A 16,098-nucleotide genomic window follows, 5' to 3' on the forward strand; every position below is an offset into this window, starting at 1 on the left:
TTTCGCATTAATTAATTTACCTAATTATATAGTAGTCAGTTAATCCAGCATTGTCAGCACAGCTATTATTTTTTAACTTCTGAAACCTGTCCAATTTGGGATTTAATTTGGACAGTTTTCTATAAGGACTTTGAAGAAAAACGCAGAAACTATCCAATTTGGGAAAAAATAGGACAGTTTGTCACAGCCAATGAAATTAAGCTATTGACCTTCCGAAGATTATCGAAGGTCACACGAAACCTTTTAAAGACTTCTAAAGATCACCCGATAATTCGCGAAAACTTCCGAAGATTTCCGAAGATCACACGAACACTTCCGAAGATTTCCGGATATCCCCGAACATCTCCGAAGATTTTGGAAGATCGCCCGAACGCTTCCGAAGATTTCCGAAGATCACCCGAAGATTTCCGAAGATCACCTAAACACTTCTCAGGATTTCCGAAGACTAGCGACAATCTCCGGCGATCTCCGAAGATCACCGGATATTTTCGAAGCTTTCCCAACTTTGGAAGATCGAGGACCCAATCTGTTTTTCTTTAGAGACAGTTACTGTAGTCTTCCTTGCAAAGCAGTATTACCTCAGGAGCTCTATAATTAATAAGTAACAGGACTACATGCTTGTCCAATTTGAAAATAATTGCATTCAAAAAATTCCTCCGACAGCCAAATTGGACTTGGCCTGCGGCCTCGTCTAATTTTGGCTGTCTTCGGAATTTTTTTCATCCAATTATTTCCAAATTGGGCAGCATGTAGTCCTATTACATATACGAATCATATCCAAGTACGTAGATAATTTGGTACGATCAATATGCTTCAGGAAGTGTGACCACGTTTAAATGCGTGACACTCAATGAACGACATTAGTGCAATGCATATAATTCTTGCCGAAAGTGTTGGCACTTTTGCCAAATATCTTCCGTACTTGGATTCCCCTCAATTCCCGGCAACGATGAACTCACAAGCATACTGCACGAGTACTATCATTTTTCACGTTGCTATTGTAAGATATTTTTGTGCTGGCATGTAGATTCGTTGGTATGCAGGCTACGTAATTATGCTAAGAAGTTAATATTTAAGGAGTTGTCACTTCGACGGCATCTCCGCTTTTGATCAGTTGATTTTGGAAATTTTGTTTTAGTAAATTTCGAGCAATGCTTGATCCACCGCTGGAGACTGCATCATCCCAACCTCAGTCGACAGACGTTTCTAATTCTGACATGATCTCGCTGATTTCTTCTCTCCTTGATGCGAAGTTGCAGAAAACGTTTGGTGATTTCAAGCGATCATTAGACGAACGCGAGGTTGAGACTCGGCGAGAACTGAAGAAATTGAAAACAGAGTCTAAAGCAGCTAGTTCACTTCAGTTTAAAGGTAACAGAAACCAGTTTGAGTTTAATACCCAGCTCCTTGACTGCCTTGATCTGGCTATCTCCAATTTGTCCGAGGTAAACCTGCTGGGTGTTCAAGAACATCTCCAAAAGGCCAAGTCTGACTTCGAGAAACGCATTAAGTTCATGATCCGCTTTGCTGACAAAAGTCCCGCTGGCTGGGCTGTAGTCGAGGAATATGAGTCCGACGAGCTCGCCGAAAATTCTGTAGACGAGAAGAAACTTCGAGCGGCTGAGCGACGTGCGCTTACCAATATTAAACAAGAAGTCTTCCAAACCTCGTGTTTCAAGGATTTCAAGAGCTCCTAAATCCCGAGATTTTCAAGCTACACAAGGGTCTGGGTCTTCTGTTTTCACTACATCTCTTCCATTTTCTGCCGCTCACTCTAATTTTCGTCAGCCCTTTCGTGCCGCCCGACAAGTCCAGCCTTCGGACGTCTGCTTTAACTGCAATCAGCGAGGACACTGGGCTAATTCGCCAGCCTGCCCTCTTTTCTACAAGACAAGAGGTAGTTTCACCAACACTGGCGCCATTTCAACGCCCACAAAGTCAACCACCGTCTGATTTGGCAAATGTTCTTGCAAGATTGGGTCCAGATAAGTAATCTGACTTTGACTTTGACTTGGATCACATTTCTCTTGATTCTAGCTTTGCTGAATATTTTGAAGGCTCTAGTCAGGTTATTGTTCAGGGTAGGCTTAAATCGAATATTTCTTATTGGTAAAGCATTGGTGCCTCTAAGTTTATTTTAGATACTCTAAGTTTTGGTTATAAGATCCCCTTTTCATGGGAACCTACAAGTGTTATTCTTACTAATAATCGCTCAGCTTTGGGTGAGAGTAATTTTGTAGAATCCGCTATTCAAGAGTTACTTAGTGTTGGCTCTATTGTTTCGTGTACTTACCCGCCTGACGTGGTCAATCCATTGTCAGTTTCTGTATAGTCAAGTGGTAAGAAGAGGCTCATATTAGACCTCAGACATGTTAATTTCTTTGTAAATAAGTCCAAAATTAAGTTTGAGGATGCCCAGTCCATGCTAAATTTTTTCATCGGCGATTCTCCTTCTAGTTTGTGAGTTTATTCTTTCGATATTAATTCAGGGTACCATCATGTTGAAATCTACCCCTCACATTAGAGATTTCTCGGTTTTTCGTGGGTTTTCAATGGCGTTCGAAAATGTTTTAAGTTTTGTCGTTCTGCCTTTTGATCTTTCTACGGGCCCTAACATTTTCACCAAAGTTATGCGTACCCTGGTCAAGCACTGGCGTGGTCAGGCCATCCGCGTTGTAATTAATTTAGAGGATGATTTAGGGGTATGTGATTCGGATACTTGCCTTCGACAATCTTTGTTGGTGCATTCTGATTTGATTAGTTCGGGGTTAGGAAGTTAGGAAGGTTTCTAGTTGTCATATAGTTACTGTAAGGCTGCTGGCTCAGGTTACCGGGCGTATCATTACCTCTATGCTTTTTTTTGGCCATATTTGCAAGATTATGACGAAAGCACTGCATTCTGTTATTGACAGCAGCGCATATTGAAACGGCAGGGTTTTTCGTACTACTGAAGCTATTTCTAAGTTAAATTATTGATGTTCCAATGCTCGAGCACTTATATAATTAAATTCTAGACCTTTTGTCTATCCAGTTAATGTCCCTTATCACATTGTATATTCCGATGCTAGTAAAGTTGCTTGCGCTTCTAATATTTATGTTGAGGTCACCGGAGGGGTTTCCTGTTGCCCACAAGAATTTTGATGATCTTGAAATGAAGCAAAGCTTGCTTTAAGAAGTGTTACTTCCATTTTGGGGGATTGGGCCGAGCATGGGTAGAGTATAGACGTGTTTTTGCTAGCTCCGCTCAAAATTCGTATATGGAGGCCTCTACATGGCAGAAAAAGGAGAAAAGTTCAGACGAAAAACTCATGTAGAGAGAACTGGGCCAACTTGGAGAAGTGTATCCAACTCGTCGGAAGAAGAATCCCTTTCACCGTTGGAGAAGAAAGCCAAAGTCAAGTTGCACATGTCTGACACGGTGCAATCGAGCGAAGAAGACGAAACCGCCGCTGCCGTGGAGTTGGCTAATTCTGTAATGCCGAAGCTAGACCTTGTTCTGCAGAAGTTAGACAACATGGAAAAGAAATTGGACATCCTTGAGGGTTTTGTGAAAGTGGTCGATGGAAAGGTTAACAAGTTACAGGATAAAGCTGAGCAGTTTGAAAGCTTCAGCAGGGACGCCACAACAAAACTGAAGGTGTTAGATGAAGGAATGTCGTTCGCAAATACAGAGGTAGAAAATTTAAAGAAGAAAGTAAAGCTTCTGGAACAAACTATCCAAGAAAATACAGTAAACACCGAAAATAAATTCAAGGGAAAGATCGAGGCCTTAAGAAACGAGAAGTTGTATATGGAGGTGTATCAAAGACGGGAAAACCTTCGCTTCTACGGCATTGCTGAATCTTTCCACCTCTCAGAAGAAAATGTCAAAGAGGTGTTAATTGGCTTTATACAGAAGGAACTTAACATCAGCGAGGCGGATTCTTTTGAGTATCAACGAGTGCACCGCATTGGCAAGCGCGACCCATCGCAAGAAAAACCAAGACCAATAATCGCACGTTTTTTGCGATACTCCGACAGAGAGCGAGTCATGTCAAGTGCAAGAAAGCTGAAAGGAACTGGTTTCGGAATATCGCCAGACCTTCCGAAAGAAATTGTGGACCGCAGAAAGGAATTAATGCCTAAGTTCAAAAAAGCAAAAGAAGACGGAAAATCGGCGTTCTTCAAAAGATCAGAGCCGGACAAACTTTTTATTGAGGGTATACGAATCTTCTAATTTCTTTGGAACATAAACTCTCTATCTAGGTATTCATAACATGTAAGCCTCATTCACACTTGTTCTTAAAAATGGAGCTGCATGCGTGTCATCTAGTTAGCGCAATGCGTGCAAGACCTATTCCATTAGTAGCGCAATTAACAGCTTTTATCGCTGGCTACTGTTTTACATACATGTTCAATTGTAGTTGTAGGTGTTATAAATGTTTTTCTTTTGTTTCTTTTTCCTTTTCAATATTAATTAGTTTTACCTTTTTTTTGTTCAAGAGACATGCAAATTTTTTCATTAGCTCATCTACTAAAGATTACTATCTCATTCTCTGCAACTGCTCGCCTTTTCACTTAAATATGTCCTTAAAAAGTTACAAAACTTAATTTAAATTTTGGTATCCTATCCTTAAATGTTCGGGGGATAAGATCTTTTGATAAACGAAAAGCACTTTTTCATTGGTGTATGAAGGATAAAGCTGATATAATTTTTCTACAAGAGACCTACAGCACATCCGAGGTGGAAAACACCTGGAAATCCCAGTGGAGAGGAGACTTGTTTTTTTGTCATGGTTCTGAACACAGCAGAGGTGTCTTAACACTAGTCAAAGAAGGGCTTGACTGTAAATTTGAGGTATGTAAACAAGATAATCTAGGTCGGTATATCATTCTAAAAGGTCTTGTTCAAGGTCAATCTTTTTTATTTTTGAATATCTATGCGCCAAATAAGACCAACGAACAATGCATCTTTTACGACGAAATACAGAACGAATTCGACAAATTGGAAATTGACACTGATTGCAAAATAATAATAGGTGGTGACTTTAATGTTATCCGCGACCCAGATTTGGATGGATCGGGAGGATCTCCAAAATTGAAAGAATCGTCCAAAAAGATAGAAAATCTATGTTTTTCTCTTGACCTAATAGACATCTGGAGAATCAGAAACCCAAAATTAAAACGTTTCTCCTGGAGACAGAAAACTCCAATGATTCAACGGCGGTTAGATTATTGGTTGATATCAAATAATATACAGGAAGAGGTTGATAAGGTCGATATTATCCCTGCTATTAGATCTGACCATTCCGCCATTACGTTGTACATTAATGGTATAGAGAACTCAACCTATGGACCGTCTTTTTGGAAATTCAATGCAAGTTTGTCAGAAGATAAAGAATATGTAGACCTAATTAGAAACAAAATCGGTGAATGGGTAGACGAAAGTAGAGAAATCGAAGACCCGCGGGTTACCTGGGATTATTTAAAATATAAAATACGCTATGAAACGATTGGTTATAGTAAGAAGAAAGCAAAAGAGAGAAGGTCAGAGCTGGTAAATTTGGAAATTAGATTAAAAGAGTGTCAGCGAAAATGTGACGAACACCCAAGTGCTGAAAATCTCTGCGATTTAGAAGTTCTCAAATCAGAATACGAACGCCATTATGATTATATAACACAAGGAGCAATCATAAGATCTCGGGTGAGTTGGTATGAAGAGGGCGAAAAGAATAGCAAGTATTTTTTAAATTTAGAAAGTGCTAAAAAGAAAAAGACATGTATACGGAAATTATCCGTGGATAATGATTCATATATAACAGACCCAAAAGAAATAATGAAAGAGATTCATGATTTCTATGAAAAACTCTATGATAGAGACTCGTATAATTTAGGTGAGAATTCAATTGATCGTTTCCTTAATGAAGTGGATACTAAAAAATTGTCTGATGAAGAGAAAATGACTTTAGATAAACAACTTACTAGATCCGAACTGTACGAAGCATTGAAGACATTTCCGAAAAACAAAACACCTGGAAGTGACGGTTTAACTGTGGAATTTTACTTGGCGTTCTGGCACGTGGTTGCAAAGTATCTCGAAAAGTCTCTAAACTTCTCTCACCAACACGGGCAACTATCAACTTCGCAAAAGCAGGCAATGATTACCCTATTGGAGAAAAAAGATAAAGATAGACGATTTATAAAGAACTGGCGACCTATCTCACTGATCAACGTAGATGTTAAAATTGCATCCAAAGCGTTTGCTAGAAGGCTGGAGCCAATCCTGCCAGAACTTATTCACCATAATCAAAATGGTTTTATCAAAGGAAGGTCTACATTTGATGCAGTTAGAACAATCGATGATTTTCTTGAATTGGCAAAACTCACAAATACAACAGGTATTCTAATGGCAATTGACTTTGAAAAGGCATTTGATTCTCTGGACCATACATATCTATTTAAAGTATTGGAAAAATTCAATTTTGGACCGTATTTTTTACAATGGGTAAAAACATTTTATACAAACATATCCAGCTGTATCTTAAATAACGGTTTTACTACAGATCTTTTCTGTATCCATCGTGGTGTACGACAAGGTGACCCTCTATCACCTTTATTATTCATCTTAGCTTTGGAAGTTCTCGCATGTCAAATCAGGCAGGATAAAACCATACAAGGAATAATGGTCAAAAACGTGGAGATCAAACTCACGCTTTTTGCAGATGACATGACTTGTTTTCTAAAAGACATAAATGCATATTCGCGACTTTGTACAACTTTAAAGGTTTTTTCATTGCATTCTGGTCTCCGAATTAACGACGATAAAACAGAAGTTTTTGGTATCGGCCCACATAAACTAGTACAAAATGACTTTACTCACAAAGTGCGAAAATCAATCAAGATATTAGGTACCGTTTTTGACTATCACAAACCATCACGAGACAAAGCAAACTTCGACTCAATATTCAAATCTATTAAAAAAACGCTGAGTATGTGGAAGTGGAGGGGTCTTACCCTGATTGGTAAGATTCAAATAGTTAAGACCTTCATTATTCCAAAATTTTTGAGTAAAGCGACTGCAATCTCAATATCAAACGATCTTGTCAAGGAGATAAACAGACTGATTTTCGGTTTCATTTGGAAAGGTAACGATAAAATTAAACGGACCGCGCTTATCAATGATATTGAAAATGGAGGACTAAAAATGCTTGATATTGAATCCATGATATCGGCTCAAAGAGTGATGATCTTAAAAAAGTATCTAGGAGAGAGCAACAGCACTTGGAAAACTATTTTAGATGATTTCTTTTTTGGAAATATAGGTGGAAAACTCATCCTGTTCTGTGATTTTGAAACTAGTAAACTACCGGTTCATCTTCCAATATTCTACCAAGAGTGTCTAGAGGCATTTCGTAATTTAAAGAAATCCAAGGTAGCCACCTATGAGGATGTTGTAGACCAAATTATTTGGAATAATAGGAATATTGTGATACACGGAAAATCTCTTTTTGAAAAACATTTGTTTACTAAAGGAATTGTTAAAATTGGTGACTTGTTATCCGATACGGGTAAATTTCTTGAAAGCCCTAAAGTGTTGGAAGCGAATCTATCTCCAATCCAGTACTTCAAATTAATAGGAATTGTAGATGCCATACCAAAAGAATGGAGATTAATTATCAAAGAATCACATATTCAACATCAGCAACTATATCCTCAACAGCATTTGGATACAGTGTATATTTATATCGACGAAACCAAATCGGATCTGTTAAAAGCCTCTTCAAAACTTTTGTATAAAGGATTTAAAACAAAGAAACAAACTCCTCCAACCGCCAAAAGGAAGTTGAAGGACAAATATCGAGAGGTTATAGAAGACTGGAAAAAAATTTATTCTTTACCATTCACTGTCACACTTGAAACAAAAATTAGAGAGTTCCAATATAAATTATTAAACGATATAATTTTCACAAATGAGAGGTTATTCCGTTTTAAAATGATTGAATCACCAATGTGCACCTTTTGTTTGAAAGAGGTCGAGTCCCTCGAACATTTGCTCTTTTATTGTGATACAACAAAAGACTTCTGGCGGGCTTTTTCTTCTTGGCTTTCAAACCAGAATGTATCTTTGGACACTTTGACATTTGAAAATATATTGTTTGGAGTGTTCAACAACAACGAAGACTTTATTATCCTGAATCACTTGATACTGCTAGGAAAGTTTTTTATTTATAAATGTAAATTAAATAAAATTAAACCAACATTAACAATATTTTTAGCAAAGACAAAAACCGTTTATTACATTGAAAAAAAAATAGCTACCAAAAATAACCAACTTTATGAACATTACAAAAAGTGGGAAAAACTAATGCCATCTCTTAATAATAGTTGAGCTTAATTTGTAATTTCTCCTTCTCAGCATGTCACTAACTTACTTTCTTTTTTTTTTTTTTTTCTTTTTTTTCTGTATTTGGGTAGCTGCACTATTGTAAACAACGCATTGTATATTCTTTAGGTATAATTAGGCTACGATTAGTAATTATAATTTGTTGTATGTAATCTATTGTAGTTATGACGTATTGTAAGTATTGTAACTAGTGTTATGTCTTGTGTTGTATTGTATGTATTATAACCCAAAATGTTGAAAAAAAATAAAAATTACAAAAAAAAAATAATAATAATTCCTCTGCTAAGCTTTATACTGATAAGAAAGCCGTAGCGTTCATTACAGATTCTGGGTGCAATAAGCCGCATTTGAATGCCATTGCTAAGGATGTTTTCTGTTTTACTTCTGCTCATGGTATTGGGTTGTCAGTGAAATGGATTCCCCGTACGCTTAATCAGAAAGCTGATTATTACAGTAAGATCGTTGATTTTGACGACTGATGTGTTTCCAACGATTATTTTCGTGAAATTTATTGTCGATGGGGTCCTTTCACCGTAGATTGTTTTGCTAGTTATTGAAATACCAAGTTGCCTAGGTTCTATTCGCACTTTTACAGTCCTAACACTTTGGGTGTAGATGCTCTTGGTCATAGGTGGGAAGGTGAAAACTGTTGGTTGGTCCCTCTTGTTAGACTTGTCACCTAAATTATTGAGCATTTCAAATTATGCAAGTGGGTAGGCGCTCTTGTGGTCCCTTATTGGTTATCTGCCATTTTTTGGCCATTTATTATTAATAAAGACCGTTCTTTTCGTAGTTATATTCTCGACTTCCTTTATGTTTGTGGTTCTGCCCTTTGATCTTTCTAAGGGCCCTTACATTTTCACGAAAGTTATGCTTACCCTCATCACGCATTGGCGTAGTCAGGCCATCCGCATTTTAGTTTATTTAGACGATGGTTTAGGGGTATACGGTTCGAAGGATACTTGCCTTAGACAATCTTTGTTGGTGCATTCTGATTTGATTAGCTCGGGGTTCGTTCCAAATAAGGATAAATGTATGTGGATCCTTGTTCACTTGCTTCGCTGGCCTGGTTCTCATTGGGATTTTGCTCGGGGTTTATTGTCTATTCCTGAAGATAAGATATCAGTTTTCCTTGCGTCCATTAGGGAGGTTTCTAGTTGTCGTAAAATTACTGCAGGGCTGCTGGGTCAAGTTACCGGGCGTATTATTTCCTGTACGTTTCTTTTTGCCCATACTTGCAAGATTATGACGAAAGTACTGCATTCTGTTATTGACAGCAGAGCATATTAGAACGCTAGGGTTTTTCTTACTACTGAAGCTATTTCTGAGTTAAATTATTGATGTTCCAATGCTCGAGCACTTATATAATTTAATTCTAACCCTTTTGTCTAGCCAGTTAATATCCCTCATCACATTGTATATTCCGACGCTAGTGAAGTTGCTTGCGCTTCTTATATTTATGTTGAGGGGTATCATTTCCTGTAGGTTTTTTTTTTTGGCCATATTTGCAAGATTATGACGAAAGTACTGCATTCTGTTTTTGACAACAGAGCATATTGGAACGCCAGGGTTTTTCTCACTACTGAAGCTATTTCTGAGTTAAATTATTGATGTTCCAATGCTCGAGCACTTATAGAATTAAATTCTAGACCTTTTGTCTATCCAGTTAATGTTCCTCATCACATTGTATATTCCGACGCTGTTGAAGTTGCTTGCGCTTCTTATACTTATGTTGAGGTCGAGGGGTTTCCTGTTGCCCACAAGAATTTTGATGATCTTGAAATGAAGCAAAGCTCCACTTGGTGAGAGTTGAAGTCTGTTGGTTTTGCATTAAAAAGTCTTGATCCCATTTTGCATAATTCTTCTGTTAAGCTTTATACTGATAATAAAGCCTTAGCGTTCATTACAGATTCTGGGAGCAATAAGCCGCATTTGAATGCTGTTGCTAAGGATGTCTACTGTTTTACTTCTGCTCATGGTATTGGGTTGTCAGTGGAATAGATTCCCTGTACGCTTAATCAGAAAGCTGATTATTACAGTAGGATCGTTGATTTTGACGACTGGTGTGTTTCCAACGATTATATTCGTAAAATTGATTCTCAATGGGGTCATTTCACCATAGATTGTTTTGCAAGTTATGCAAATACCAAGTTGACTAGGTTCTATTCGCGCTTTTACAGTCCTAACACTTTGGGTGTAGATGCTCTTAGTCATAGGTGGGAAGGTGAAAATTGTTGGCTGCCCCCTCCCGTTAGCCTTGTCACCCAAGTTATTGAGCATTTCAAATTATGCAAGTGCGTAGGCGCGCTTGTGGTCCCTTATTGCTTATCTGCCATTTTTTTGGCCGTGCATTATTAATAAAGGTCGTTTTTTCCGTAGTTATATTCTTGACTTCCTTTATGTTGCTAAAGGGAAGCGAGTTTTTCTGCATGGTGCTAATAAGAATTGCATTTTTGGTTCTGATAATTTTAGTTCTCCTGTCCTTTTCTTACGTGTTAATGGGACCAGTTAAATCACAGGCGGCCCAAGCTCTCAATGTTATCCTTTTTTTCCCGTGACATATGGCATGTACTATTACATAACGACCGAATTTGACCACGCGAAACATGACACCTCCATTTGTCGTTATGTAATAGTACATGCCATATGTCACGTTAGCCTGAACGTTCGCATAAAAAGGAAAAAAAAAAAAGAGAACATCGAGAGCTTGGGCTGCCTGTGGTTAAAGTTAAGCCATTAATTTGTAGTTTTTGCGTCATGAGCTCTTGGAATTAAAGTGTTTGTTTGCTAATAAGAATTGCATTTTTGGTTCTGATAATTTTAGTTCTCCTGTCCTTTTCTTACGTGTTAATGGAGCCAGTTAAATGAGAGGCGGCCCAAGCTCTCAATGTTATCCTTTTTTTTCCTTTTTATGCGAACGTTCAGGCTAACGTGACTTATGGCATGTACTATCACATAACGACCGAATTTGACCACGCGAAACATGACTCCCGCCTTGCAGCATATGGAGGTGTCATGTTTCGCGTGGTCATATTCGGTCGTTATGTAATAGTACATGCCACATGTCACGTTAGCCCGAACGTTCGCATAAAAAGGAAAAAAAAAGAGAGAACATTGAGAGCTTGGGCCGCCTGTGGTTAAATTTAAGGCATTAGTCTGTAGTTTTTGCGTCATGAGCTCTCGGAATTAAAGTGTTTGCCACTTGGCTTTGTGGGTTTGTTTCTTTTGCCGCTGGGCATTTGCGCACTTGCTTTATTTCTGGGCGCCACTGGGCTTTTTTCACGGCCACTAGTAGCAGTCCGTGTTGAGATTTGTTGCTTGCTGTATTCCCCACTGGACTATCTGCCTATACCTGAGATTATTTTTCTGTTTAATTTGTCATTATTTAAAATTCTTGTTCTATTTTTTTTTTTCTGCACAAGGGGATATTGTTTTTGCGCGGACTAGTTCCCCCCTACAGAATCCTGAACTCAGAAGACTTGCCAGTCCGTTTCCGACTCGTGCATTGGAATCCTGGGCTCCATGCACTATTGATCAGTATTCTAGGTTCTTTCAGAAATTCAGAGTCTGGGCATCTTACTTTCCTGAGATCACTGCTTTGCCTACAAGACCGCCAGACGTCGCTCTTTACGTAGAGCATCTTATCGAAAGTGATACAAGTTCCTCCGTACTTCATCATGCTTCTTGTGGTATTTCGTGGGCTAACAAGTTCTATGGTTTTCCTGATCCATGTCACGATCCTCTGGTAAAGAACATTCTCGAGGCAGGTGTCCGGATATCCGCTAAACCAGTGGCTAGAAAGGAGCCAGTTGCTCCTGAGATGATTTCTTCAATATGTTCAAAGTATGCCTCGCCATCTGCTAACCTGTCTAGTCTCCGAATTGCAGCTTTATTTATTACTGCTTATTGTGCATTTCTACGCTTTGATGAGGTAGCTAAGTTGCGCTGTTGTGATGTAAATTTCTATAATTTGGATTACGTTAAGATAATTATTACTAACAGTAAGACTGACGCGTACAAGGATGGTTCCTCAGTTCTTTTGGCTCGGACAGGTACTGTCACTTGTCCCTATACGTTACAGTTCTCGTTATTTTCATCTCGCTGCTTTGAATTGCAATTCTAGCGATTTTTGTATTTGGCAATCTTGTTTATCGTAAGTCCACTCTTAGTTATTCTTTAGGTTCGCGACCTATATCCTATACCAGGGCTAGGGAGCTTTTGCTTAATTCCTTAGTTGAACTTGGTTTTCCTAAGTCTAGTTATGGTTTGCCAGCGACTTCGACATGTTAATGAAGTTCTTATTTTTCTTATCTTATCTTATAGCTTAAGATCAGGTGGTGGCTCTGCCGTCGCGAATGCTGGCATCAGCGATCGTTTGTTTAAACGACACGGTCGTTGGAAATCGGATCGTGCAAAGGACGGCTATGTTAAAGACAACATCAATTCCCTTCTTTCAGTTTCTCGTTCCCTAGGTCTATAATTCTCTTTAAATTGCGCTTTATCTTCGAAATGGGGCAATTTATGTCTGATCAATAAACGAGATGCCCCCTCCTATATGACTGAGTTAGAAAATATTTTGTTTTCGTTTCAGTGCAGAGTGATTAGACAACGACTATATTTTTTCACGTAGTTATTATAAGATAGTTTTGTTCTGGTATGTAGATTCGTTGGTATGGAGGCTACGTAATTATACTAAGAGGTTAAAATTTAAGGAGTTTGTCCGTCAGGAGTTGTCACTTCGACGGCATCTCCGCTTTTGATCAGTTGATTTTGGAAATTTTGTTTTAGTAAATTTCGAGCAATGCTTGATCCACCGCTGGAGACTGCATCATCCCAACCTCAGTCGACAGACGTTTCTAATTCTGACATGATCTCGCTGATTTCTTCTCTCCTTGATGCGAAGTTGCAGAAAACGTTTGGTGATTTCAAGCGATCATTAGACGAACGCGAGGTTGAGACTCGGCGAGAACTGAAGAAATTGAAAACAGAGTCTAAAGCAGCTAGTTCACTTCAGTTTAAAGGTAACAGAAACCAGTTTGAGTTTAATACCCAGCTCCTTGACTGCCTTGATCTGGCTATCTCCAATTTGTCCGAGGTAAACCTGCTGGGTGTTCAAGAACATCTCCAAAAGGCCAAGTCTGACTTCGAGAAACGCATTAAGTTCATGATCCGCTTTGCTGACAAAAGTCCCGCTGGCTGGGCTGTAGTCGAGGAATATGAGTCCGACGAGCTCGCCGAAAATTCTGTAGACGAGAAGAAACTTCGAGCGGCTGAGCGACGTGCGCTTACCAATATTAAACAAGAAGTCTTCCAAACCTCGTGTTTCAAGGATTTCAAGAGCTCCTAAATCCCGAGATTTTCAAGCTACACAAGGGTCTGGGTCTTCTGTTTTCACTACATCTCTTCCATTTTCTGCCGCTCACTCTAATTTTCGTCAGCCCTTTCGTGCCGCCCGACAAGTCCAGCCTTCGGACGTCTGCTTTAACTGCAATCAGCGAGGACACTGGGCTAATTCGCCAGCCTGCCCTCTTTTCTACAAGACAAGAGGTAGTTTCACCAACACTGGCGCCATTTCAACGCCCACAAAGTCAACCACCGTCTGATTTGGCAAATGTTCTTGCAAGATTGGGTCCAGATAAGTAATCTGACTTTGACTTTGACTTGGATCACATTTCTCTTGATTCTAGCTTTGCTGAATATTTTGAAGGCTCTAGTCAGGTTATTGTTCAGGGTAGGCTTAAATCGAATATTTCTTATTGGTAAAGCATTGGTGCCTCTAAGTTTATTTTAGATACTCTAAGTTTTGGTTATAAGATCCCCTTTTCATGGGAACCTACAAGTGTTATTCTTACTAATAATCGCTCAGCTTTGGGTGAGAGTAATTTTGTAGAATCCGCTATTCAAGAGTTACTTAGTGTTGGCTCTATTGTTTCGTGTACTTACCCGCCTGACGTGGTCAATCCATTGTCAGTTTCTGTATAGTCAAGTGGTAAGAAGAGGCTCATATTAGACCTCAGACATGTTAATTTCTTTGTAAATAAGTCCAAAATTAAGTTTGAGGATGCCCAGTCCATGCTAAATTTTTTCATCGGCGATTCTCCTTCTAGTTTGTGAGTTTATTCTTTCGATATTAATTCAGGGTACCATCATGTTGAAATCTACCCCTCACATTAGAGATTTCTCGGTTTTTCGTGGGTTTTCAATGGCGTTCGAAAATGTTTTAAGTTTTGTCGTTCTGCCTTTTGATCTTTCTATGGGCCCTAACATTTTCACCAAAGTTATGCGTACCCTCGTCAAGCACTGGCGTGGTCAGGCCATCCGCATTGTAATTTATTTAGAGGATGATTTAGGGGTATGTGATTCGGATACTTGCCTTCAACAATCTTTGTTGGTGCATTCTGATTTGATTAGTTCGGGGTTCGTTCCAAATAAGGATAAATGTATGCGGATCCCTGTTCAGTTGCTTCGCTGGCTTGGTTTTCATTGGGATTTTGCAGGGGTTTATTGTCTATTCCTGAAGATAAGATATCAGTTTTCCTTGCGTCCATTAGGAAGGTTTCTAGTTGTCATATAGTTACTGCAAGGCTGCTGGCTCAGGTTACCGGGCGTATCATTACCTCTATGTTTTTTTTTTGGCCATATTTGCAAGATTATGACGAAAGCACTGCATTCTGTTATTGACAGCAGAGCGTATTGAAACGGCAGGTTTTTTCGTACTACTGAAGCTCTTTCTAAGTTAAATTATTGATGTTCCAATGCTCGAGCACTTATATAATTAAATTCTAGACCTTTTGTCTATCCAGTTAATATCCCTCATCACACTGTATATTCCGATGCTAGTAAAGTTGCTTGCGCTTCTATTATTTATGTTGAGGTCGCCGGAGGGGTTTCCTGTTGCCCACAAGAATTTTGACGATCTTGAAATGAAGGAAAGCTCCACTTGGAGGAAATTGAAGTCTGTTAGTTTTGCTTTAAGAAGTTTTACTCCCATTTTACATAATTCTTCTGCTAAGCTTTATACTGATGATAAAGCCGTAGCGTTCATTACAGATTCTGTGAGCAATAAGCCGCATTTGAATGCTATTGCTAAGGATATTTTCTGTTTTACTTCTGTTCATGGTATTGGGTTGTCAGTGGAATGGATTCCCGGTACGCTTAATCAGAAAGCTGATTATTACAGCAAGATCGTTGATTTTGACGTCTGGTGTGTTTCCAACGATTATTTTCGTGAAATTTATTGTCGATGGGGTCCTTTCACCGTAGATTGTTTTGCTAGTTATTGAAATACCAAGTTGCCTAGGTTCTATTCGCGCTTTTACAGTCCTAACACTTTGGATGTAGATGCTCTAAGTCATAGGTGGGAAGGTGAAAACTGTTGGCTGCTCCCTCCCGTTAGCCTTGTCACCTAAGTTATTGAGCATTTCAAATCATGTAAGTGCTAGGCGCTCTTGTGGTCGCTTATTGACCATCTGCCATTTTTTGGCCATGCATTATTAATAAAGATCGTTCTTTCCGTAGTTATATTCTTGACTACCTCTATGTTTGTCGTTCTGTTCTTTGGTCTTTCTAAGGGCCCTTACATTTTCACCAAAGTTATGCTTACCCTCATCAAGCATTGGTGTAGTCAGGCCATCCGCATTTTAGTTTATTTAAACGATGGTTTAGGGGTATGCGGTTCAAAGAATACTCGCCTTCGACAATTTTTGTTGGTGTAC

At 38.9% G+C, this 16,098-nt stretch overlaps 1 protein-coding gene and 2 pseudogenes across 1 annotated transcript; all 3 read left to right on the forward strand.

Annotated features, from left to right (window-relative positions):
- Positions 1-1,151: 1,151 nt before the first annotated feature.
- LOC149098196 (uncharacterized) lies at positions 1,152-2,605 on the forward strand (annotated as a pseudogene).
- A 587-nt stretch (positions 2,606-3,192) lies between these two features.
- Positions 3,193-4,541, forward strand: LOC149098197 (uncharacterized). Its single transcript, XM_089277738.1, has one exon. The coding sequence runs from the start codon at positions 3,272-3,274 to the stop codon at positions 4,214-4,216; it is 945 nt and encodes a 314-aa protein (XP_089133864.1). The 5' UTR covers positions 3,193-3,271; the 3' UTR covers positions 4,217-4,541.
- Positions 4,542-13,184: 8,643 nt separating this feature from the next.
- On the forward strand, positions 13,185-14,532 carry LOC149098198 (uncharacterized; annotated as a pseudogene).
- The last annotated feature ends 1,566 nt before the right edge of the window (positions 14,533-16,098 follow it).

This window comes from Orbicella faveolata, unplaced genomic scaffold (genome assembly GCF_042242905.1).
Source record: "Orbicella faveolata isolate gen_17 unplaced genomic scaffold, um_ofav_v1 contig_46, whole genome shotgun sequence".
NCBI lineage: Eukaryota > Metazoa > Cnidaria > Anthozoa > Scleractinia > Merulinidae > Orbicella > Orbicella faveolata.

What these genes read in the sequence shown, in the direction of transcription:
- LOC149098197 (XM_089277738.1), top strand. Translation starts at nt 3,272, where the DNA reads ATGGCAGAAAAAGGAGAAAAGTTCAGACGAAAAACTCATGTAGAGAGA.